Source organism: Caretta caretta, chromosome 2 (genome assembly GCF_965140235.1).
Source record: "Caretta caretta isolate rCarCar2 chromosome 2, rCarCar1.hap1, whole genome shotgun sequence".
Taxonomy (NCBI): Eukaryota; Metazoa; Chordata; order Testudines; family Cheloniidae; genus Caretta; species Caretta caretta.
The window spans coordinates 89241811-89269161 of record NC_134207.1 but is presented as its reverse complement, the minus strand read 5'-3'; the positions used below and the strand labels follow the sequence as shown (position 1 = coordinate 89269161).

The 27351-nt window shown below is 41.4% G+C and overlaps 1 protein-coding gene across 4 annotated transcripts in view; it reads right to left on the bottom strand.

The window, feature by feature from the left end:
- Positions 1–27351, bottom strand: part of ANKRD12 (ankyrin repeat domain 12) — a 103271-nt gene that overhangs the window by 74934 nt on the left and 986 nt on the right. For 3 of the 4 annotated variants that reach the window (XM_048840272.2, XM_048840273.2, XM_048840276.2), the window contains one exon: positions 468–605. In XM_048840272.2, coding sequence (XP_048696229.2) covers positions 468–554 — 87 coding nt within the window. In that variant the 5' untranslated portion in view covers positions 555–605. Of the gene's footprint in view, positions 1–467; positions 606–27351 lie in introns of those variants that run through there. The other variant, XM_048840275.2, reaches the window with a different exon arrangement.

Genomic DNA, 27351 nt, shown 5'->3' with positions numbered 1-27351 from the left:
TTAATCTGTGCTTTCTCTGGAGGAATTCAGAATAAGCTACTAAAATATACATACATATATTCTAGACAAAAATACAGAATTAAATGCAGTAATTTAAAATAGCAACATCAATACATAAAGACATCAGATGACATAAGACACGAACAGCACACTGACATAATAAAAATAAATTCAGCATATCCAGTTCCTTTTAATATTAAACTGAAAGAGATTAAAAGGTTTTTAAAAATTCCTAATGTCTGCTGCACATATTCTGATGAGGATATTAACAATCAAAAACCTGTAATCTATTTTAGCTAGATTTTTTTAAGACCAGGATACCGAAATACAGATTCACATATATTTCCTAGGATTATAATGCCATACCTTGACCTATGATATGGTTTCTCATGGTTCATACATGTTATATATTCCTACAAAATTAATCATCTTTCAGTGTAATTTATTTAATTACATTTCCTTTTTACCTTTCTTCCAGTTGGTTTCTCCACCATGGTGCTATCACTGTCAGAATTTTCAATCTGAACTGCTTTTGTAGATGCAAATTTGGGCATTTTATAGCTGTTCAGCTAGCTGTATCTTGAATGAGTGTGTTCATCATGTGTCTGCAAAAAGAGAAAATGTTTTTTATACACACACACGCGCATCAAAGCCATGCAAGCGGCAGTGTAGAGCACACTAGAGTAGAGCTGAACTGGATTAAGTGTAGGAATAGAGCTGAATCACAGCAGACTCTTCAGAGAAGATGAGGCTCAGCTCAAAGCTGAACTCAAGCTTATGGCTACATCACACTGGACACTCTGACAAGTACAGCTCTGTCCTTGGGCTGAAGAACAGGAAGTCTAGTATAGAAACAAAGCTGTTACTAGATGGTGTTAAAATGGAACTGAGTTCAGCTGCTGAGCCAGCTCCTCCCTCTAGCGCACTTCTTTCACTGACTGCTGTTAATATTTCTATGCAGTTCAGACTTACTGACCAAGGCCTCCTATCTCTGAGGTAAAGCAATTATCACTGCACCCATTTTACAGTTAAACAGACTGAAAGATTGTACAAAATCACTTCTAGAAGAGCTACAACAGAATTCAGTTCTCTCGTATGGCAGATCCAAGTCTCATCCACCTAAACACACTCCCTTTCAGAATGAATGTGTCAAATCTATGTACTTGGCTATCTTATCTATAACCACCTATCAAACCAACATAACACACTTTCTTTACAGAGACTGGAATTTAATCCAGGAATCTTGACTTCCAGGGTCCTACTGTTATCTAGCAAATGGTTATGTAATCCATCAGCAAAATGCATTAAGTGAAGTTCAAGAGGTTTGTGGTATGAACTCAAGGTGTTCAATCCCCACAGCTACCATACAAGGTTCATTATGGTACTATTTGAGAAAATTTCTGGAGGGTTCTCCCCCGGCTATTTTTCCAATTAAGTTAAGGTTGCAGCTAAATTACTGATTAAAATCATATTTTGCATCCTCTCTAAAATCTACTAAGAAGTCAGGTTGGCCTGAAAATTGGTACGAAGCTCTACGAAGGACAGATAGATAATTAAGTTTGCCTAGCAAATAGTTGCACATGATGGAATTTCTGTGCAGAGAATGAGGAAGGAAGAGGTGGTGTGGGAAGGGATGACAGTCCTGTGGTTAAGGCACTAGACAGGGCTGGAGTTGTGCCATGGTGGCGCCAAGTATGGGGAACCCTAGACCTCTGTTGTGCAGGAATAAAAAGATTCGTGGGCCACGAATATGCTGGGTAGTGAGCCTGTAACCAATGTACTGAGATGTGCACAGAGAAGCTGGACACTGAACTTCAGGAAGCTCACTGATCCAAAAACGATGGGCCTACATCCAAGTCTTCCATCATTAGGCTCCCTGGTGGCCAACCTACACTTCTGAGCCTTAGTAGGCTCATATGGGCCACCCACAACATGCCCATGAACCTTAAGAAGCTATTTTGGCTAATCCAGGAAGCAGGAGCCAACTTTGACTGACTTGAGGATAAGGAACAGTCAGCCCATGGCTCCAGGGAATCACTCTGTAGAGGGTCCTGGGACAGGAAGGAAAATGAGGAGTGGAGTGTTTGGTTATACGGAAAACTCATGGACCAGTGTTGTGTTTTGTGTAGCTTTTCTTTTTAAACTGACTACACTCCCGTTATTTTTGGAGCCACCATTTTACTGTAGCATTCCCTAACCTAGCTACCATTCCATCCATAGTTCACTATAGCCACTTTATTGCCACACTCCTGAAGAGATCAGGTGGGATGCCCAGAGATGGTGTATGTTTAGGGCCATTGTTGTGCTTGGCATAACACAGAATTGTCAATAAAGATTAGGTCTTTTCCTTTCGTGAGTTAATTACGCTGAAAAGAGCTGTTGTACATGCAGACTCTCTTGGCTGTGTCTCTGGAACACTTATCAGTGATGACCGCCTGAGTCAAACTCTTAGATTCAAAACAAAGTTTAATATTGTCTGCTAAAACTTGATACCACAGCCGCAGGAAAGCAGACCCAAACCAGAGGGAATTCACTTACAAAATACTCGGTTAGGGTGGTGCACACCTTGTCTTCATAACTTTCCTGATGGTGGGATTTCAAAATGCCAAACCCAAATGTCGGAAAACCAGGAAACGTTCAGTCAAGGTCTTCCATTCTCAGAAAAACATGTTTTTCTTTTAACACAAATCACAAACTTATGAAAACCAAGAAATGTGTAATTAAGATGCTTTTTCACACACACACAACCTTAACTCTTTTTCACTGGGATGGCAATACGTAGTGGGAATTTCACAATATCTTATCCTGCCCTTAAAAAAAACAAAAAAAACCCAAAGCTATATTCTGTTCCCCCACAACTCCAGATCATGACTCATCCTCACACAATGCAACAGGACAGTCAGTGTGGCCTCTGTAGCAACAATAATAGGGGAATAATTGCTTATGGTTGACAGAGCACACTGGACACACTGAGCTCGCTCTCCTCTTTGTTTCCAGCTACATAGTCAAAATTAAAAAAGGTTAACACCACAATGGAGGATATCCTAAAATTAGTTTTCTGCAGTTTTGAAATATATTCTGCATTCCCAAGAGAAGGGATCAAGATGCTGGCCTCCCTGTGCACACAGAATTAAGGCTGTGTGATTACACCGTATGTGAAGAAGCATCTTAACCATGCAATTCCTGGTTTTCAGAAGTTTGTGGTTTTTTTCTTCTTGTAATGCTAATGCTGAAGTTCTTTTGGGCATAGGAGAGACTGAGCACAGTCTCAACTTTAACTGTTGCTAATGGCTGTGCTATAATAAAATAATCCTGTACATGTTCCTGACAATCAATAAAACTTAGCTCTTGATAAATAACTAATTTAGCCCTCATAATTGAATTACTCCAATATCTGATTTTGATAGTGTGGTGACAATGCCCAGTAAATTCTTATTTTAATTACATTTCACTATAGCACTGTAATTGTGATGGTTTTAAAATAAAAACAAACACTTATTTGTAATGTTGCTTGGAATTATTGTTCATGATCATTTTACTGTACTTGGAGGAAGCCAAGCTGAACACACTCCTGATGATAGTGAACCTATTCATTAGAACATCTAGTAGAAGGAGCTCATGACTTTTCTTAAATAAGGGAGAAAAGGTTCTGAAAGCCTTCTGATGCAGTAATGTAACTTTTCTTGCTATAGAATGTCTTGTCATCTTAGCACTTGTCTTCAGTGCAAAGTTAACTCAAGTGATAAGTCAAATGTTGCCCTACTTGAATCATGCCCACACACAAAAACCCAGGAGCACTGTGGTGCTTTTAATTAAAGTTTGCCAGCCTGTCATGGCATTAAATGCTAAAGCTTGAGTTAGCACAACTCTTCAGCAGCTAATGTGACCATTCTGCAATGTGGATACCGCTAGTCCTCCAATACCTTCCCTAAATTCCCAGCAAATGCCTCAAAAGGACAGACAAGTTCTCCCACAATTCACCAGAAAAGAATTCATAGAGCAGCCTCATCTTAGTGAAGCAAAAAGAATGATACAATATGCCCCCAGAAATTTTAATGCCACAGCCTCAATGTTCACACTTTCCAAAAAATTCATTAACAGTTCAGATGTTTAAAAATGAGTGAAGGAAAAAAAAAAGTTATCTTGGAGGGAACATCTCTTCCTGGAGATTATATAGTAATCCAGATGCTTTGGGCATAGCTCACCCTACCTCAAAGAAGAATACAAACTCGTGATCATGTTACATCCATCACAGCAGAAGAATGAACACTGAACTGAAGATGGAAACAACCAACCATCACCTGGTTTTCTAGGAATACCTGCTTCCTGTTATAGCAAGTTCACCATATATACCCTAAGGGGCCTACAGTCTCTCACTGATTTCTGGGTTCTTATGTCTGCAAATCATAGAATCATAGAAGATTAGGGTTGGAAGAGACTTCAGGAGGTCATCTAGTCCAACCCCCTGCTTCAAGCAGGACCAACCCCAACTAAATCATCCCAGCCAGGGCTTTGTTAAGCTGGGCCTTAAAAACCTCCCTAGGTAAACCATTCCAGTGCTTCACCACCCTCTTAGTGAAATAGTTTTTTCCTAATATCCAACCTAGACCTCCCCCACTGCAACTTGAGACCATTACTCCTTGTTCTGTCATCTGCTACCACTGAGAACAGTCTAGATCCATCCTCTTTGGAACTGCCTTTCAGGTAGTTGAAAGCAGCTATCAAATCCCCCCCACTCTTCTCTTCTGCAGACTAAATAAGCCCAGTTCCCTCAGCCTCTCCTCATAAGTCATGTGTTCCAGTCCCCTAATCATTTTTGTTGCCCTCCGCTGGATGCTTTCCAGTTTTTCCACATCCTTCTTGTAGTGTGGGGCCCAAAACTGGACACCGTACTATAGATGAGGCCTCACCAATGTCAAATAGAGGGGAACGATCATGTCCCTCAATCTGCTGGCAATGCCCCTACTTATACAGGCCAAAATGCCATTAGCCTTCTTGGCAACAAGGGCACACTGTTGACTTATATCCAGCTTCTCGTCCACTGTAATCCCCAGCTCCTTTTCTGCAGAACTGCACCTTAGCCAGTCGGTCGCCAGCCTGTAGCAGTGCATGGAATTCTTCCATCATAAGTGCAGGACTCTGCACTTGTCCTTGTTGAATCTCATCAGATTTCTTTTGGCCCAATCCTCCTATTTGTCTAGGTCACTCTGGACCCTATCCTGACCCTCCAGAGTATCTACCTCTCCCCCCAGTTTAGTATCATACGTGAATTTGCTGAGGGTATAATCCATCCCATCATCCAGATAATTAATAAAGATGTTGAACAAAACTGGCTCCAGGACTGACCCCTGGGGCACTCCGCTTGATACCGGCTGCCAACTAGACATCGAGCCGTTGATCACTACCCATTAAGCCCTATCATCTAGCCAGCTTTCTATCCACCTTATAGTCCATTCATCTTCTGTTGCATCTTTATTTTACCACACAATGGTTAAGGCTACGGTTATGTCATGGAGGTCATGGAATCCATGACTTCCATTGAGCTCTGTGACTGGAGCTCCCAGCCAGCCTCGCCCCTGCAGCTCCCCACCCTGGTGGGGGGGCCCCACAACTGCTCAGCCACGGCAGGGGCAGGTGATCGGCAGACCCCACAACTGCCCAGCCACACGAGTGGACCCTGCAGCTGCCCAGCCACAGCGGGACACCAGCAGTGACTCCCCGCAGCTGCCCAGCCCCGAGCAGCAGCTGGGGTCCCCTTCAGCTCCCAGCTACCCCAGGGGTTAGGGGACCCTGCAGCAGCCCAGCCACAGGTCAGGGGACCCCAGAGCTCACACGCACCGCAGTGGTGTGGGACCCGGGAGCCCCAGCAGTAGTGGATGCTGAACCCGCCTAACCCTTTTGCCAGGGATATTTTTAGTGAAAATCAGAGACAGGTCACAGGCATCTGTGAATTTCTGTTTATTGCCCGTGACCTGTCTCTGACTTTTACTAAAAATATCTGTGACAAAAACTTGGCATTAATAATGGTATATCTATTGTGGTACCAATTTAAAGTACTATACAGCAGTGCTGGAACAATCTATGTAGTGGAAGTGCTGAGAGCCACTGAACCAAACTCTAAACACTGTATATGATGGAAACCACTTCAAGCCAGAGGATGCTGCCACATCCCCAGCACCTCTAGTTCCAGCACCAATGGTACCATATTCAGTCTTAGTTGTGTTAGATAAAAATATATAGGTAATATTGAAAAGGTCTTTAAATTATTTTTAAAAGGTTAACAAATATTATTAGATTCTGAAACATTTACATAGGATGACATCACAACAAACTAGGATTAATAAAATCTAACACGGAGAAGAAAGGGGACTTGACTGAGGTAAGCCCAGTTATAACGATACAATGCTAAGTGATCAATCACTTTTTAGTATATACTGTCGCATATCAAGTGAGTCACTTGATTCAATTTATGGAAGCGTACATTTAGAGCTAATGGAAGTCCATGTATTCACACTGTATATAAACAACCTGTGGAATTCATGCTCCACATTGCACCATGGTTGCTGTCATCTGTTCTCTGTCCACTCTTTGCCTTTGTTCTTATTTTCTTTTTGATTTTCAAATGTATTCTTCTTTAACTTTCTTGTTCTGGGGTTTGCCTTCCTTGTTTCCCAGACAGCAGAAGGCTACATGGGGCATCTTTTAGTAGCTGCATGCAACTAATCTCACAGTTTAGCTGAGTGCCATGGTAATTAGAGAAGCATGAGACTGGGCTGATGTGGGAGCAGAGATAGTGGGTGGGTGATCTTCAAGGAGCTATTCCCACTGCTGCTTTATCCATAGATAGGTTCAAGAGCATATTTGATTTAGAGGGGATGGGATCTGGCATAATGCCACCTTCTCCACCCCTACTGTTCTCCTATGGCTCATGCCTCTTATCCTGCCTGGGAAGTCCCTCCCTCACTCCAATCTGGGAAAACCTTTCAAACTGTTTTATGGCACCTATATCATCACAGAATAAGGCATTCTGAAGCATCTAAGTGATCCAGAAGTGCCAAATGATTTCAAAGAGGAGTGGGTTTTTTGTTGTTTAAGGTTAAATGACTGCTAACAAATATATTCATTTTGCCAAGCTGCAAACTACACTTTAAACCTACGCTTTTGCCTAATTAGAAATACATATATGATGAAATCACTGTTTATTCTAAAACAAAGTCTCTCCAATATGTGCAGAGCATTAACAGTGAAGTTCTATTTACCTAAGGGCGGTGAGTCATGTTTGTTCTAAAAGACGAAGTACTTGGAACAGTTGTTACTGCTGTATGTGCTAGCTGCAAAAATAGGATTCTACAAATTAGCATCAGTTCATCAAATGACTGAACATAATTTCTTACTCCTCATGAATTATTTTCAACCTAGAGCATTAATACTCTATATTCAACAGGAAAGATGCTGATATGATAAAATATCTCGTAATAATTTTCGCAATCTGTGCCATATTTCAAAACGGTATAAAAAAATGCTGTGAATGTTTATAAGGCTTTGCTGCTTTTGCAAATATTAGAATATTCTAATATATTAGAAACCAGGCATGAAGATAGGTTGCATCTCAGATCTCTATTCATTTGAATGATGTTAACAGAAGATTTAAAGAGAACTATTTTACACAGTTTGAAGCATCATGGTATTCAAAAGCAGCAGCAAATAAGTGTAAGAGCAAGTCATTTAATTGATGTGAAAAGAGCTAATATGGATTTCTTTTCTATTTCAGTAGAATATTTGAAAAGTATACAAAAAGATCTATTTTCTGGCCTAAAATTTCAGTGACTGGTAATTTTGGGTGCCAAACTTAAGACACCTCATAGGAAAATGATGTTTAGAAAGTGTAGATCACCTGTTCTCTGTAAATCAGTCCCTTTTAAGGTGTCTCAAATTGGTCATCCAACAAGTTACTAGTGACCTATGAAAATCAGGCCTCTATTTTACGCAAAAGTTGGAGACAGGAGGAAGGAGAGTTTTTTTTTTTGTTTTTTTTTTAAGAAAGAAGGCAGAAGAATTATCTAGAGTGGAATCACAACGTTAAATTTCAATTTGCTATGTCTATCCAAGTTGATCTCAGTTTGTTCAGCACTATTTGTTAAACCCACAAGCAGATCTACAACGTGAAAAGGGAGAAGGGGAGGAGTATTATATTTAAAGAACAAAACAAAGGACTTCCACTAACAATGAAATAACTCTTTTTGGTGCAAATTTATTAATAGACAACACATAAAAATTGCATATTGCTTGATGAAAATGCCATATTCAAGTTTGCTATATAATTTTTTTTCAAATAAAATGAAAAACAAAGTCACAAGATGTAGAATTTAAACAAAAAGGTATAAGAAAGAAAACACTAAGAATTGGGAAACACATTTGCAGTTAAACCATATTCTGCCCCCGTTCAGCACACCATCAACAAGGTGTAATTTTATAGACAAGGTTACACAACCCCTTCTCCGAAACTGTGAATATGAATGCTAGGTCTGAAAGCATGGAGCATCTGCAGAGCCTCTCTTTTCTCTGGGATGAAAAAATTTAGTTTCCTGGTCTTGACCCCTGAAGGGCGAGGATGGGTACCCAGGCTTGTGAGGTACCTCACCACTACTACTTGCCCTTCACATGAAGCAGTCTTGTCTGTGCCTGCTGTGGCTCAGCTCCCTGAAACCAGCAGCTTCTGATCACAAACAAGCACTGTTTTCCAGGTCTCCACAGACCTCAGCAGCTCTGTACAAGCTAAGGATAGACACACACCAACACCCAAGTCCTGGGAGCATCTCCAGCAATATCCAGTCCCAATCTCTGGACACAATCAGTAGTCACCAGGTAAGCTGTCCCCAAAGAGACAATACACACAGTTTGACTGGCACAACTCAGAATCAGATCCTTTATAACACCACAGCACAGAGAAATAGTTATAGTGAAGCAATCATAAGTTTATTATCAAAGATTAAGATTTAAGAGATACTGGGTAAAGATAATGGAAACAGAAATGATTACATAAAAAACAAGAGCGATAACCTGCTTATAAAAGTCTAAATTTATCTTTGACAGGACAAAAATCTTTGTCTAAAGCAGTTTCTCTCCTAAAGCAATCTTTCCCAGCATCACAACCAACATGACTGGGGGGGAAGCACCCTTCACTGATGGGAGCAAAAAGGACAGCACTTTTTTCCCCTCAGTGATAGATAAGGATGTGTCCTTTTATTTTTCCCTGATATTCCCCCTAAAATTATTTTTCTCCACTCAGTCAGTAAAGCCCATTACTGTTTATTCTCTGGTGCCTATTGATTTCACACGTCTGTTTTTTATTATGTTTTTATTTATTACGGCAAACCGCAGCCAATGGGAGCTGAGAGGCTCCATGCCTACAAACGCTCCAGGTAAACAAAACGTCCCAACCTGCCAGTGGCTTACCCTGATGGGCCGGGAGCCAAAGTTTGCCAACCCCTGAAACATAGGGTCAGCTTATGAAAGTGTCATACAGTTTTTACCATTTTTACTTATCCATCGGGGGGGGGGGGGGAGGGTTGGCTTATAGACTCTCTTTTGCCATTATAGAATAAGGCAGTGAGCAATTAGCCCAATGGAATAGAAGTTCAAAAATTTGGCATTGTCCTTGGTGGTGAACATCATCACAGAACCCTGCCTCCCCCAGCCCCAAACAATGGAATACTGGCTTTATGATGGTTCTTCACAGAGCCCACTTGTGACTGATCACAGATTGTCTGCTCAGGAAATTTGCTAAGTCATTGCTGACTCCTGGGAAGTGAAGAGCCATTGGGGCTACCCTGTGATGGTGGTACCATGTCTAGAGTCCTATGGCCTCCAGGCAGATAGACAATGAGTGGGCACCTCCTTGCTTGTTTATGCAGTGCCTTGCAGAGGGGTTGTCCATTAGGATCTCCACTGTGGAATTTCAGAGCACAGGCAGGAAAAGTTACACAGGCCAGCCTGATAGCCCTGAGTTCCATGTTTATGTGGAGTCCCAGGTCTTCCAAAGATCAGACCTCTTGCATTTGCTGGTGTTCCAAGTGGGCTTTCCAACCTGTCCCTAGTATGCTCATGATTAAAAGTATTTGCCAGGGTGGGGTATGAAAACTTCTCTCCTTACATTTTCGGGTTCTAGCCCCCATGTCAATTCAGTGAGGACATGAGGTGGCAATGTGATGTTTCCTGTCCATCTGGCTTCTGCTGGAGAGCACATAGACCTGAGTCAGAGCTTTAGAGGCCTCAGGTGGAGTCTGGCAAGCAGTGTCACATACTTGCATGCTGACATATGGCATCACAGCCTAGGGCAAGCCTATACGGTCAGTCGGAATTGATTTTATCTTGAGTAGCAGGGATCACAAAGACAGGAACATGTCCCCAGGAGGTATGCTCTCTGACATTGAGTCTATCAAAGCTACCATGATGTATACCATCTGTGATAGGGAAAGAGACTATTTTTCACAGTTCACTATGAGGCCCATCAAGGCAAGGATTGCGCGAGTATATGCACTAGGGTTATTGCCATCTCCTGTTGGAACCTGACTCTGATCAGACAGTTGTCCAGGTAGATGTGTATATCCTGTCTCCTCAGGTGCACTGCAACTACTGTTAGACATCTCATGCCAATTCTTGGTGCTGTGGAAAGTCCAGATGACAGTATCTTGAATTACTAGTGATTCAGCCCCACTATGAATCTCAAGCATATCTCGTGAGTCAGGTGGATGGCTTTGTGGAAATATGCACCTGGCAAGCCAAAAGTCTTGGGCCTGCAAGGACAGAATGAGGGAGGCAAGAGGCAAGCATCATCATCCTAAAATTTAGGTGGCATAAATATTTGTTCAGTCTCCCCAGGTCTAAGACAGGGTGAAGACAACCTGTCTTTTTGGAATAAGAAAATATTGGGAGTAAAAGCCTCTTCCCTTTGACTCTTGCAGGACCTCTTCTATGTTTTCTAGACAAAGCAGCAAGGCTACTTTTTGTGACCTCATGAGAAAAAGGGGTAGGGAGTAAGGTGTGAATAGGAAAGCAATGGGAGATGTCTGAACACTCATTTGTTCCTGTGAATGAAGCCAGGCAGAAAGAAGCAAAAAGACTCCTGAAGATGGCAGCAGCTCTGTCAATCCTGCTGTCTCTATGCCAGGTGAGCAAAAGGAAGTTGAGGACCAGCATGTCCTAGATCAATGGTATCTTTTCTGAGATTACTACTCACATGGTCATCCCTGAGAGAAAGCTGGTTTCCTTTGTTTCTGCGGGGAATGGTCCTTACATTGTTTTCAGTAGCGACCCAGAGTGTAAATCCCTAAGGACCTTAACATAGCTCTTGAGACCATCCCATCAAAGGACAGATCCTCAATAATGGCTTGTACCTCTTTGGGTATCCCAGACACTAACAGACAAGAGGACCATCTCATAACAATGGCCATTACCACAAACCTTGCAGCCATATCAGATACATCCATGGCTGCCTGCAGAGCTGTTCTAGATACTATATGCCCTTCTTTTATGAGATCTTAACTCCTCTGTTCTCCTGAGGGAATCTTTAAAAGAAGGGGAGGAAGTTGTATTTTGCAAACAAGGCCTGATAGTTTGCCCCCCACCCCTCCGGAGTTGAAGTGAGGCTGATGAGTATGCTTTGTGTCCAACCAGGTCTGATTTCTTCAGGTCTTTGTCCTTAAGTACCTTTTGAAGACCTGAATTTCTCTTGGACTGCAGAGTTATAACATACAAAGTTATGAATACATGCTAGCATTATGTTCTTAAGATGCGTTTGGCAAGCAATGCAGTAAGTACACATTCCTTTGTCTAAGGCAGACTGTATTTGTTTCTCTGAGCAGCCTGGTTGTCAGGCAGGGACAATGAAGGTTTACATTTACATGAAAGGTAAACAAAGCCTACCGAATGGCAGAGATACCCTCTTGTGGTGGGTATGAACCTCAAATGATAAGTAATTGAATCCACTGATTGTATACAATATTATTGTATTATAAAAGTGTATCAAGTAAGGTTGTTTTTTTTTTAAATGAAAGCTAATGACACACTGGTGAGTTATACCATTGTAAAATGTACATATTAAAACTATATGAGGAATTATGCATACTTAATATTATGCTTTAAAGTCTGTGACCAAAACAGAGAGAAGCAGATTTTCCCCCAGACAGGAGGGAAGGCAACTATCTGTCTGTCTCCAACAAAACTAAGCAACATGTGATTAAAAACAGTGGAACCCCCATTCACACACAAATAAACAAGGGAATGGGAAATTCATAGGAAGAGAAGAACAGCATGAGTCATCCTGAGTCTGGGGACAAAACAGTGACTTTGGGAAGATCTAAGGAGAGAGAAGCAGCTATCTTGGCATTCATCACTGGACAGACAAGGGACCAGAGCTCTTTCAAGCTGAGAAAGATGGGTCCTTCAACCAAGGGGGCTAAAGATTATGGGAACTGAATATAAGTGAAAAACCTGTTTAGGCAAAGATCTTTCACCTCTAGGTAGAAAAGGGAAACTAGCACCTTGTACTTTTGTGGCAGGTCCTCACTGAGGAAAAAAGTCATCCAAGACTGGAAAGAAAAAGATTGATAAGAAATCTAAATTGAACCAAGGTTGCACCTTGTTAAGTCTCAGTGTATTTTACTTTTATTTGCTGGTAACCGTTAGGTCTTTATCTCTTGTACATTAACTCATTTAAAACCTCTCTCTTTTTGATTAAATAAACTTGTTTTACTTTTATTCTAAATCAACCCAGCACTATGTTTGACTTGAAGTGATCATCAATTCTAGTTAAAGCAACAAGCTTTTCTCTTTAAAGGAGCAAAAAACCTTATTATTCCTCAATGTTCTAGAAAAGGGCTGGATATTTCATGACAGACAGTTCTGGAGAAATTTGGGACTGAGGAAGTGTTGGGGTCATTTGGCGAGTAGTAACCAAGGCTGGTAGAGACCAGAGTGTGACTATGGTGTAACAGGCTGACTGCTGGAGTCAGAGCTGCAGAACCAGGATTGCATAACACACACATAGTGCATGCTTATATGCTAGCTGGGAGCGTCCAGACAGGAAGCTACAGCAGCAGAGCACTCTGGTTACAGGACAAAAGGTGACAACCTCTCATTGGTCTGAACTGCACCTCAAAATGTGATAGTGGACCTAGAAGTGTTCACGGCCCTCTGGAGGTACCAGATATCTTTTCTACACCTGCTTAGAGATGAAAGAGAGAGAATGGTCAGGATTTGCCAGTCAGTTAGCGGGCCCGAGTGTGCCCCAGCTGATTGGGAGGGCAATTGTGACTGAAGATGGTGTACTGAGAACATGAAGCCGTTTATGGAACTTCTCTTATATGACTGTTTCGATGTTCAGGGTCTCTGCTATGTGGGACAGGAGAACCTGGAAAGCTGTGAAGTCACTGACAACGGGCGTAAGGTCTGGTTTCACTGCCTCATTGGATGATTAAGGCTGCTTGGGGGGAGACATTCCTTTATCTCCCGCTCATGGTGGCTGATGCCAGGAACTGGTGTTGGAGGTCTGATTAACGATGTTGTAAAAGGGCAAGATTGTATTCTCTTCCTGATCATATGTGATGACAATCCCCAGTAAAGCCAGTAGAGCCAAGACAACACGCTGCAGGTACCCCTAGTTGAGGCTGGCCAGCCCGGTATCATTCCCAGGAACAGAACTCTTGTCAGGAAATCTCTGGCGCCGTCCTTGAGGTTGTTCTCTGAAGGCAAAGGAAAAGCATGCTTGGTCAACACAGTGAGAAAGAGTAAACCACCAAGGATGAAGACAAATAACCCTCTTCAAATGGTGGTGCAATGAGGTGATGTGGCCTCTGCACCTGATTTGGCACCAGTCATCATCACACAGGATCAGAGAACACTGGGGCCTCCATGGTGCACATCTCAGGCCTGTCATCAGTTTGGTTGTGGGCACCAACATCAATACCAGGGTTCCATTCCTGTGTTGATGGACTTGAGGCTCTATCCATGGAGGAGTGATACCTCATATCCTTTTTGTGGGATGATCCTGCACGTTACTTGGAGCGGTGTTTGTGCTTTGTCAGGGTCGGTCTCTTGGTGTCATCCCTCTGTGACTGGGGTGTAGGTACCAGCTCAGATATTGAGGCTGTTGGCACCGACACAGTTGACAGTACCCTCGGTTGCTTTTCTTTAACTGCCCAATCCCAGGGTGTGATGCCTGCTTAAAAGAGCACTAGCCAATGCAGACTCTTTCAGTTTCAGTTTTATAGTTGTCATTTCCTCTGGGTCTGAAGTTATCCACATGGATTGCTGAAGCAGATATAATTTGATCCCTATGTCCCTAGACTTGCAGGTCCTAGAGGAAAATGATTGGCATATTGAGAACCTCTCCAGGATATGGCTCTCTCTTTGGCAGAAAAGGCAATGGCTGTGTCCGTCAGTAAGAATGAGACCATCACAGGACAAGCAGTGTTTGAACCTGACAGTTTGGAGTCCAACATGTTGGCATGAAGCAACCACTGCTGTTCAAAAGAATCCAATCTCACGTGCATGGAGATGCATGCACACCTATGGTGGGATCTACTCTGACACATAGTGGAAGAAGAACAGGAGGAGAGAGGGCTTTCTTTTTTTCCCCCCTTAGACCCTGTTCACTCTGTGCCTCCTCAAGCCCCCATTTCTCCATCCCTATCCCGTTTCCCCCTTTGCCCTCAGCTAAAATGGCCACCATTTCCTCCCACAGCCTTTCCAAGTAACAGTTAAGCTGAGCCCATCAAAATATACATCAGCTAAATCCACCTGAGATGATGTCCCCATAGCTTAGTTCTCTCAGGACCAATGTGAAGCTCTGAAAGATGGTGGGACAATAAGAATTCAGTTGTTGAAGACTCCTACCTACTGAGAGAGCATTAAACTTTAGGTGCAATGGAAGCATCTTCACTTCCACTAGTCAACAAAGAAGAAAGGGCAAATCACATGAAGCTAGACAGGGAGCCAAAAAGATCAGGTATAAGGTTTCTATAAAATTCTATAATAATTTAAAACCTGATAAAATAATATACAAAGCATAGAAACAAACTGTCAAGGTTCACCTCTTTCAAGGATCTATACTGACTCATATATACGTGGGCGTGCACTACCAACTGGAGGAGAGAGAAGTGCTATTCATGACATGGAAAAATGTGGCAACCTAAGTTCCCTCTAAGCTGCACGTCCGCACAGCTGCCTATTAAACCCCGCACAGGGGCTCAGAGCTGCGGCAGGGAGAGATCCCTCTCCCCCAGCATGGACCTGCTGCGGCAGGGAAAGGTGCCTTTCCCTTCCGGCCCCAACCCAGCCCTGGCACAGACCTGCCACAGTCGGGAGAGGGGCGCCTCTGGCCCCACAGCCTAGGTGCTGCTGCGGGGAGAGAGCACTAGGGGAATTCCTCTCTCCCTGACGTAGCCCCAAGCAGCCTGCACCCCAAAGCCCTCATCCCCAGCCCCACTCCAGAGCCTGCACCCTGCGCTGGAGCCCTCACCCCCTGCACCTCAACCCTGTGCCCCAGCCCTGAGCCCCTCATCTCTAGCCCCACCCCAGAGCCCTCGCCCCCCCCATCCTCTGCCCCAGCCCTGAGCCCCTCTCCCACACTCCAAACTTCTCGGCCCACCCCCACCACATGAATTTTGTTATGTGCACCAATATGGAGGTGTCAAGTATCAGGGGGTAGCCATGTTAGTCTGGATCCACAAAAAACAACAAGGAGTCCGGTGGCACTTTAAAGACTAACAGATTTATTTGAGCATAAGCTTTCATGGATAAAAACCTCACTTCTTCAGATGCATCTGTCACACATCACCTCCATACTGGTGAACATAACAAAACTCATTCCACACATGCGTGGGAAAAATTAAAGGGAACACTGGTGGCAACAAACAAACAAAGTAAAATAATTGTCATCTACAAGATTACAGATATCTGTAAGAAAATCCAGAGGGGCATAGAAAGTTTAACAGATGAAGTTCACTGTAAACAAATGCAAGGCAATAGACCAGTGGTCCCCAACCTTTCTGTGGTAATATCACATTCCTATTCCCAACAGACTGTGGCGCGCGCCAAACACCCGCCGCCAAAATGCGGCAGCGGAAAGAAGCCTCGCCTCCAAGAAACGGCAACGCGCCTGGCAGCGGCATTTCAGCAGCGCGGTGTCCTGTGGGCGCACACAACTGCCCCAGCAGGAGCCATTGTGCCCGCAGGCACCGCATTGGGGACCCCTGCAATAGACGTTAGAAGGAATAATTCCAATCACTTATGTACATTGCTGGTTGTAAGTTAACTGTAACCACTCAACATCACTGGACACTTCAATGGAAACCTCTGCTCAACATGCATCATGCATATGTCCAAAATGTTAGGACATATACAGAACAGGATAGAGCAATACTGAAAATATTATGCTGGCCATATTGAATTTGATGGTACAGCATTGCCAGGAATGTTGAGTTCAGTTCTATTTTTTTTTTTTCACCTCAAAAAGAGTATAGTAGAAGTAAAGATCCAAAGAAGGGTCATTAAAATTATTAGAAGCACGGAGAAATGTCCATATGAGCAAAGGCTAAACAAAACAAAGGAAATTAATAAGAACACAAATGTATATCAAATTATTACACACAATGTTAAAAGGACATTATTAATGTTATAAAGTCATACACTCAAAAGTTGGGAAATGCCAAAATTAAGGTTGCCTGTGGAACCTTAATTTGACTCCTTTAGGTGTACATCTTTATGATCATGTAATTACAGACTATCATACATTGTACTGTCTTTTCCACAAAACCGTATCTCATTCAGTGCACAGGATAACCAGTGTTCACCCAACGAACAGCTATTCAATATTTTGTTTTTTCCTCATTGTTCAATGTGTGGCCTTATGCCTTATTTGCTGCACATTGTTCAAACCCTGCTCTGAAGACAAAATTATTAAATTTCCTTATGGGCATTTCTAGGATGTTCATTACTATAGTATGAATGCTTACAAACATTAATTAATGCATTTTTCAGAACAGCCTTGTGAAGTGAGGGGGTGGTATTATCCCTATTTTACAGTTGGGGAGCTCAAACAGAGAGATTAAGGTCATAAGTATCCACTAATTTTGGTTGCCCAACCTGACACACCCAAGACCTCATTCTTTGGAGTACTTAACATTTCAAAGCACTTCATATATTCAAAGCACAGCTCCCACTGACTTCATCTGCAGCTATGAGTTCTCAGCATTTCTGCAAATCAGACCCTAAGGTTTCAGTCAGGTACCCAGAAAAATTAGTGACCACCTGGGAATAGTCTGGTTTTAAGTGACTTGCTTACACCACATAGGAACTTGGTCAGAACAGAAGCAGGAAAGGAAACCAGTTCTCCAGGACAGAACTCAACTGCCTAATCATGAGACAAAACTTTATCTTCCTGCAACCCCCATGCCACAACCCCTCAGCTCATTGACTACATGCCTTCCAATTTCTGCAACATATGAAACAGGGGTTGTACATGTCACAATCTCCTTTACTACACAGGCCTGATTCATCCCTAGAGCACGTTCATCCTATGCACAGAATGAGGCAGGTTTCTGTGAGGAAAAAAATGTGTGATTGTGATTTGCTTCTCTCTTGGGGGAGGGCAACAAATTAAGCTGCTGTATGTGACAGGCAGAGCTCTCCCCCTCCACTTAGGAAGAACAGAGGTTTTTGAGTGAGGGAAGGAGACTACCATTTTTGCAAGAGGGGAAAAAGAGGAAGAAGTGCCCAGTAGCTCGGGATCTTCCTGCTCCGCTCTCATAAATAATATCAATTGGCATCTCCTTCCTTCCTATTTCTCTTTACCCCCAATCCCAGGATTCAAGATGCTCCTGCTGCAGATGTCACTCTCCTTGCCACGTTTAGATGGGGAGAGCATGAAGAACCACCCATAGAACTGCCCCCCTTTGAGCTTGGGGTGATGTAAAAGAACCACTCATGTACCTACAGCATGAGCAAAGGTGTGTGTGTGTGTGGGTGGGTGTGTGTCAAGGAGCAGATGTGTGGCTGGGGGATCTGTAAAATTAACTGATGGGGGGCATACTGCTTTGGAACCAGGTGATGTGGAATAGGGGTGTGAAGGTTGCACAGAATTAATAAGGCATTTAGTTTTTTGGAGGAGTTCAAATCCCCATGCTATCAGGCAACACTTTTTGCAATTTTACGAATATTTAAAAATCCTCTTTGTCACAACCTGTTGGCATGTATGTGTACTATTGTGCAGGAGTAATAATCAAACAGTCTGCTATTGCTGTGGATTTAAAAGCAAATACAATGATTGATGGAACATGAAAAAGACTAAGAAACAAAAGAAGCAACAAGCTACATGTAACTGACTTTTTTCAGTTACCTAGGTAAAAAATGGAAGAAAGCAATGGCAAGTAGAGAGCTCTAGATGGTTCAGTTTACTTCTGCTTTAACATCTCAACGTAATTAGCTAGATATTAAAATTCTGATACCTCAAGAGGCCGCATTTTCAAAAGCATGATCACTATTAGTGAATTAACCAGGCCTATAGTACTGAGAATTAAGAGACCCTTCTGAAATAAGCCAGACCTGTCAAAGAAGTCCCCATCCTTTCTTCCCATTTTTGAAAACTGTACTAGGGAGGGTACAAAAGAAAGGAAGAGAAGAGTGGATAAAGAGGATTTTCCCCCTCAGACATAAATGAGATTTAAAACGAAGGCAACGACTCTTTAAGGAATCAATTTGCCTGTACAACCCTGTTAAGAGTGAAGAGTATTGTTGGCCAACTATGGCCTACAATGGCAGGGGACACTATGGCAACCACTCTGGCAAACAGATGAGTGGGGGAGATGTTGCCTAGCAACAGGAAGCTCCGAGAGAGATTTTTGTACAACAGTGACAGTTGAAAGACACCATTGCAATCTAATCTAAGAACTAAGAAACTAAAGGAAGGAAAATATGTCCTGTGATTTTTCCACTTTATAATCAATCTGAATTTTTATTTTTAAACTAAAAAGATTTGTAGTCTTTAATAATTTTTCTTAGTTAAAAAAAAAGAAAAAATGGCAATGGAAGGGACCATGGAATAAGTGCCTGGGAACTGCTCAGCTAGGCCCCGATTCTGAAGAGATTTACATACATGGTTAACTTTAAGTACAAGTAGTCCCATGGATATGGGACTACACTCGATGACACTATTTGCTGCTTAATACAAGTCTGAAGGATTGGGGACATAATTAATACAAGAGACATATGGAATGCACATGTATTTTATTGACTAGCTTGCAAGAACACAATCTTAACCAATTACTAAAAGTCACAAGTGAGAGGTGGCAAAAAAAAAAAGTAATGAAATGCTAGAATTGTTCTGTGAATGCTCAGAACAATAAATACTTGAAAAGCAAAGGCAAGTGACGCAAGATTCCTCAGATTGGCATAATCCATATCTATACTACAGTAATTTCCTGCTGATGAATTATCACAAATCTAATGCAAAATCCTCTCAGTCTGACTAGTCTCTTTAGTAGTGTTTACTGTGTAATGCCCTAACATTTTAAAATATAAAATGTACTTACCAATATTTATGATGTTGATTTTGATATTATCATGTTTTTGAATTTCATCTTGGATAATGGAAAATAAATTAGTTGGCTTCATTTAAAGTTTCTCACCAACCAGTATAGCATTTAAGTTGCAGACACAGAGAATTTCCTTTTTAAATATTTTGTTTTGTAGAAGATTGTTTTATAAAAATCTAAAATTGTGGCAAATGTGATTAAGCCTCTGATTTCTCTGCATGCTATTTCCTCAGCTCTAGTATTTTGTTAAAATATCCATTTAATTATCCTTCTTAATAAAAAACAAAGGAAGGGCTTAGTGGAGGTTGTGTAAATTTGAGACACTAAAAAAAAAATCTAGAGTTTTGCAACATTACTCGTACCAAATACAAGTATGATATCATCTAGCTCTTATATAGTTAATTAATAGATCACAAAAGGGCATTGTCTGTTCAATATTAAAAATAAAAGCATAATTTAGACAAAATTCCCTGCAACTGTCTTAGAAAAGCTACAAGAATATTATACCAAATCTGTTTGGTAAAGACATTTGAAATGAGGCAGCTCATAAACCCGTTGCCAAAGACCTGATTATTTCTAATATTCATCAATGAACCACAATCTACCACTAAATTAGGATTTAGTGTTTTATTCATGGTAATGGGTTGTATTAGAAATTCAGATATTCTGTGATTTGGAGGCATTCGATCTCTTGATTTTTTTTTAAACTTCCTGCTAGTACTTTTGCTCTTTCATATGAGGAATATCACTGTTTTTATTATCCTCCAGCATCTTGTCAGCCCAGACAACACCTAGTTCTATACAGACCAAAAGGAGGTACCTAGAAAAGCCTGACTAGTATGTAAGCTGCTTTGTCAAGTCTATATAATGTTAGATAAGGATACCAAAATGACTACTTTAAACAGTTCTAAATGGAAACATCCCCACTCTTTGCACAAGAGGTGCACACTGTTCTCAGAGAATAAAATGCATAAGTACACATGGCCCTCTGAATTGTCTAAATTTCATAGTTTTTTTCAGATAAATACACAGAAACCTCCTAACAGAGCTCCTGAAGACAGAGGACATCTGAATAATGGGAGAGAGGTTTCTTGACTCAAGTAGAGAAAAAAAGCCATCTTTGGAAATAAATGAGGGACAAACTTAAACATCACTATGTAGGCCCAGTGGAAAAAAAACAGGAAGAAAAATAAATCACTACACAAAAGTTTGACGCTCAACAACTCTAAGTAGATGGCCACTAGAAAGACAGTTTTAGTATGAGGTGTCTGAGTTCTTATGTGGCACCATCACTGCAATAAAAACACCTCACAAATATTTATTCTCATCAGACCCTCTGAGGTAGTGAAATGCTGGCCCCATTTTACACTGAGAAAACCAAGGTTCAAAGAGATTGAGTTTTTGATTTTTGGAGGTGCTCAGGAACTGACATTTTTCCATCGACAGGCATTGTAGGTACGGAAAACTTCTGAAAAGTTACTTGTCCTTGGCCATACAAAGTCTGTGGCAGAGCTGGGAACTGAATCCAGATCTTATGAGCTCCAGTCCATTGCCTTACTCCCAAACTTATTCTTCCTCCTCGCTTTAGATCTATAGGTCTGAAATCAGATGCTGAATATCTTCACAGGTGCTTCCTCTGAATCCCTTAGGATGGTGTCAGGGTTCAAAGGAAACACCTGCAGAGAAGTTTTTAGCATCAGACTGCAATTCCAGAGGACTAGAGACAAGGAAGAATGGACTTATGAGCCTCATTTTTAATCAGCTTCTTTTTTTTTCTTTTACACCCACACCCACAGGATGCTTACAGGAACAGTGCTCTATCTTGCCTTCAAGGCCTCAATAGTCACTGCCTGAACACTTAGGAGGCTAACACTTAACGCTTTATTAAGTTTTATTCCAGGGTGGATAATGTTAAGAACACCACATTTGAAACAATGTATTTTGTGCTCTGTACCAGGCCCAGAAGGCACAAACACATTAAGGCCTTGATCCTGTAATGAGATATGCACAATGGAGCCCTGCTGCTCATACATAGCCCCTTTAATTTCAGTGGAGTTCAGGGGTCTGACAGAGTATTTTCTTACTGCAGGATCAAAACCTAAAGCAGAAGGTCTTGCATACATGCACCAGTATAGAAGCCCCTTACTGAGGTAGTTCCAATTCCTCAGCTGGATACCCTGGCTTTAGCTCAACCAGCCTATCCTGAAGTTCAAGGATTCCAGCTCTCTGAATGACTGCGTTTCATGGCCACGACCTCCTAGCACAGAGAAGTACCATAATGAGCGAATTGCCAGATACTTTTAAGGAGTAAAACTGATGGTTCTTAGGAGAAATCTACTTTTATAAAAAGATATACCCCTGTAGCAGCGGTGTGACATCACTAACAGACTGTCTGACAAAGAATGAACATTCTACTATCTAATTTGTAGATTAAAGGAAAGGTGGCCGGGGATGACCAAAACAAAAAGGTAAAACCCAAAAGTCTAGTTTTATTGAGACTATTGAGAGAGCTCTGTTTCTCTGAGCCAGGAAAAAACAAAAATGAGTAGCATCAACCAATTTTAGAGGGGAGTGTCATTACAAAACCTTTCAATTTTTCCTGTTTCAATTTGCTGATAGTAAGATTTAAACTCACTGTCTGGCACAGCACAAAGGGAAACTGATGAAAGATTATGTTATGTTTTATATAAACTACTTGATAGAATATAATTGAAATGAGAACACACCTACCAGAACTAAATGTTTCCACCAGATGGACAACTTCCCATGCCAATTATCAGGTGCTGAAAAATTTACCAGATACCTTAGAATCATAGAATATCAGAGTTGGAAGGGACCTCAGGAGGTCATCTAGTCCAACCCCCTGCTCAAAGCAGGACCAATCCCCAATTTTTGGCCCAGATCCCTAAATGGCCCCCTCAAGGATTGAACTCACAACCCTGGGTTTAACAGGCCAATGCTCAAACCACTGAGCTATCCCTCCCCCTTCTAATCAGAGATAAATACAAAAGAGGGTGGGAAAAAGTGAAACTCCAGCTGTAATTCCTAGTGTAAGCCCAGCTCCTCTGCCATCAAAAAGGTGGAATGTTCTAGAATGTCTACCATCATGGTGGCCCTGAACACTAACAGGAGTGTAATCAGCTTCTGGTGGAATTAATAAATTTGAAGCCACTGGAAGGATAAAACTCTCACTGACTTTCAATTAGGCATAGGTGTCTAAACGCCTTTGCGGATCTAGGTGAAAGAGCTTTTTGTGTCTTCATTATCTTCCACGGTCTCCTAGCTGCCACAGTGAGGAGAAAAGGAAGAGGTTCCCAGTACTCTGTTCCTCCCCAGATCACTGACAGCTGAAAAGAGGCATGGAGAGGGAAGAAAAGATTTCTTTTACTCTACCTCTTCCTGAGTTTCCATTTTCAGGAATTTTGTTCCCCATTAATAATTGTATCACCTGTCTCTGGTGCTGCTCCTGCCTTACCCAGGCAGCAAGGGCATGAAACGGACCTGATTCATGCCAATTTCACTGCTACCCACAGTGTTCCCAACAGCAGTTAGGAAACTGATCAGCATCTTGCTAGTTTCACAGTTTTGCAGCTTGTAAGATAGAAGTAGGAGTAGTAAAGGAAACTAAACTTCTGCAGACTCAGGATGATTTTATTTATTTATATTTGGTTCATATTTGAAAGATTACCATCAACTCGGGGACTGTTGTTCACTTTAAGTGAAAGCTTATATTCTACAGAAGTTGGTGGTGTAAATCCCCTCCTCTTTACAAGCAAGTTGATTATTCAAGCTCAGCAAATCAAGATTTGTTAAAATTGAGAGCAGTATGAAGCATTCCATTTAATTTAATTTATTTATTTATTTATTGCAAAGACTACAAAGGAATCCTGAATAATGACAAACTGGTTAAGAACTAGACAAATCAACTGGCATCTGACTCATCTTCTGTTAATAACGTTATTCAAGGTTATGATAGCAAGGCTAGATACAGTTTGGGCTAATATTTATTTCATACCATCTGTCAGTGGAGTCTAAGAACACTTGTAATTAAGTAGTTACAAAACATGGTCTGACATGGAGACTAAATGACCAGTCAACATTCACACAGCTCTCTTAAATCAAATATGCAAAAGAAATTAAGCCAAAAGCTTTATTTGCCCAGCCCATTTCACAATAAGATGGGATCCAAATAGTTGAAAGGGTTAGAGAAGAAAGTTGTTCTATACCAACAGAAGACTTTGTGTATTATCACTGTGGTAACAGGCTAAACACTATATATTCTGTGATCAATTCTTCTGCCCAACTTGAAAGTCAAGATGACCAGCTTCAGTGAAATCTACTGAGTTCTTCCAATGTAAAGCCTTTGGTAAACATGACAAATCAGTCCAACAGATAACGTTTTTTTATATTCACAAATCAGTATTCAAATAAAAGGTCAAGATTTTTATAGGTGCTGGTGTTCGAGCTCTGAAAGATCTAGATAACTTGTATGTGCCAAAATATGCAGGGTAATGTGTTTTTTAGTTCAGCTGAAGCTTAAACAGATCAGGAAACGTATGAAACTCAGAACAATTGCTTGAGATTATACTTGATAATCCACACTTGGTAAAAATCTGCATTTATTTTTGGTGCTCCTACTTCTATCTGAATAATTAGGTGTTTTAGAAAGAGAAGACAATTTTTGTAATTTCATCCAAGTGCTCAATCATCCTAACAACAGATCTTTTACTCTAACAAGAGATATATTATGCAAGCCAGGAAGAGGCTTAATTTGCTTAATTTGTTGTGCACGAAGAACACACTTTTCAGAGTAGCAGCCATGTTAGTCTGTATTCGCAAAAAGAAAAGGAGTACTTGTGGCACCTTAGAGACTAACAAATTTATTTGAGCATAAGCTTTCGTGAGCTACAGCTCACTTCATCAGATGCATCCGATGAAGTGAGCTGTAGCTCACGAAAGCTTATGCTCAAATAAATTTGCTAGTCTCTAAGGTGCCACAAGTACTCCTTTTCTTTTAACAACACACCATCCATCAGAAGTTTTATACTAGTTAACACTAGCATTCAGAATGCATGCACAGCTTTTTCTTGGGGAGGGGAAAGAAAAACAAACATAGGAAACACAAAGGGGATGGTTAAGTCCAAACTCTTTTCCTGTGCCAACAGAAGGGGAGAATCCTTTGTGTACCTCAACTACACTGGTCTCATGGTAAAAGGACATGATCCTATACATGCACTGGAGCTAATGATGGGGACTGCCAAGGGAGAACCAGGAAGTCAGAGAAAGAAACTGCTTCATACATAATCACAGGAATGCATAATCACAGTCCTTGTGGTGCTGGTAAGTACCATTCTATTCCAGCACTTGCTCTCCTTGATTTTTAACTCACAAGATACAAGTAGCCAAGTAGAGTTGTCAGAAGTTGCTATGGGTTTACCACTACCCTCCCAAAACAATATTTTACTATGACCCAGACCTCAGATCTTGCAATTGGATCTGCACAGACAGAACTTTGAACCTGCAGAATTCCAATGCATTCATGAAGGACAGGATTAAGACACAGACACATGCTCAGGGCTCCAGCTCCTAGAGGCATATGATTACATTAGAATCTGAGCTTTCATTTGGGGAAAAAATTGTAAGCTGTTAACCCTCATATTTGTGAAGAAATGTAAGTGTAATCCACCATCCACCTAAATCTGCAGAGGGCCTAAAACAAAGCTCTGAGAGGTGTATACTTTCCCAGTGCATCTCAATGTGGTGTTAACTTTAAGATCCACTTCTCTGAAGGACTATGCTCTATCTACACCACCCCAACAGAAGACTAAGGTGGAAAAAAGCACAAAGGGTTGAGTTGGCATTTTCATGGCAGATACATACTGACTGTTTGTTAAGGAGTGATGTGTTTTACTGTTACCCCACCTCAATCAAGGGTAAGGTAAAGGGTGAGAGGAGGCTCCTCCTTGATGGAGGAGAGCCCCTCTCCACACATATCACGATGACCCATCAAGGACCCTACATTTTAGTTTCAGAGTAGCAGCTGTTGTTAGTCTGTATTCGGAAAAAGAAAAGGAGTACTTGTAGGCACCTTAGAGACTAACCAATTTATCTGAACATAAGCTTTCGTGAGCTACAGCTCACTTCATCGGATGCATTCAGTGGAAAATACAGTGGGGAGATTTATATACATAAAGAACATGAAACAATAGGTGTTACCATACACACTGTAACAAGAGAGTGATCACTTAAGGTGAGCTATTACCAGCAGGAGAGCGGGGGGGGGGGGGGGGAGAAGGGGGGGGCACGGGACTTTTTGTAGTGATAATCAAGGTGGGCCATTTCCAGCAGTTGACAAGAACATCTGAAGAACAGTGGGGGGCTGAGGGGGGAAAAAAACATGGGGAAATAGATTTACTTTGTGTAATGACCCATCCACTCCCAGTCTCTATTCAAGCTTAAGTTAATTGTATCCAGTTTGCAAATTAATTCCAATTCAGCAGTCTCTCGTTGGAGTGTGTTTTTGAATTTTTTTTTGAAGAATTGCCACTTTTAGGTCTGTAATCGAGTGACCAAAGAGATTGACGTATTCTCCGACTGGTTTTTGAATGTTATAATTCTTGACGTCTGATTTGTGTCCATTTAATTATTTTATGTAGAGACTGTCCAGTTTGACCAGTGTACATGGCAGAGGGGCATTGCTGGCACATGATGGCATATATCACATTGGTAGATGCGCAGGTGAACAAGCCTCTGATAGTGTGGCTGATGTGATTAGGCCCTATGATGGTGTCCCCTGAATTGACATGTGGACACAGTTGGCAACGGGCTTTGTTGCAAGGATAGGTAATCACTCAATTACAGATCTAAAAGTTGCAATTTCACCCCCCCTCCCCCCGCTGGTAATAGCTCACTTTACCTGATCACTTTCCTTACAGTGTGTATGGTAACACCCATTGTTTCAAGTTCTCTATGTATATAAATCTCCCCACTGTATTTTCCACTGAATGAATCTGATGAAGTGAGCTGTAGCTCACGAAAGCTTATGCTCAAATAAATTGGTTAGTCTCTAAGGTGCCACAAGTACTCCTTTTTTTCCTGCATTTTAGTGAAGTCCTGACTTTATGTAGGCACTGTGATTAAATCCTTCTCTGGTCACTTTTTCTGGAAATTAACAAAACTTTAAGACATATTCCACATCTGTCTGATACCTCATGGAATAGATAACAAAGCAGCTGACACATGGAAGTGAATGAAGTTGGGACATTCTTGGCTTTCACTGTGGTCTTGCAAATAGATACATACAAAAGCCTAAAGTTATGAATGCCACAAATGGATTCTCTTCCATATGTCATCTACTATATTCCCATGAGCTACCAGACAGATGTGGAATACACCATTCTAAAGCCTAATTAATTTCCAGGAATAAAAGGCTTTTGACTGAGAAAACAGAGACACATGTTCAGACTTAACAATTTTTAAAAAATTCTTACTCGAGCAGTTTATGATAATTTTCAATTAGGAATTGTGCATTTGTTGCTGTTCTTCCCCTTGTCGTAAGATACCCAGTCAGTTTTAAAAACTGAAACAGAGGGGATGGATATTAATTTGCTGGTAATTTGGCCAAATCTGAATTTTGTAATTATACTGCCTACCTAATCCATCCCTACAGGTTCAACTGGAAACAGTATTCTTTGCCTTCTTGTCCTAAATAGCTACTTAGTGTTGATGCTGTCAATCAGCTGCTGTGCTCCACCTCAGA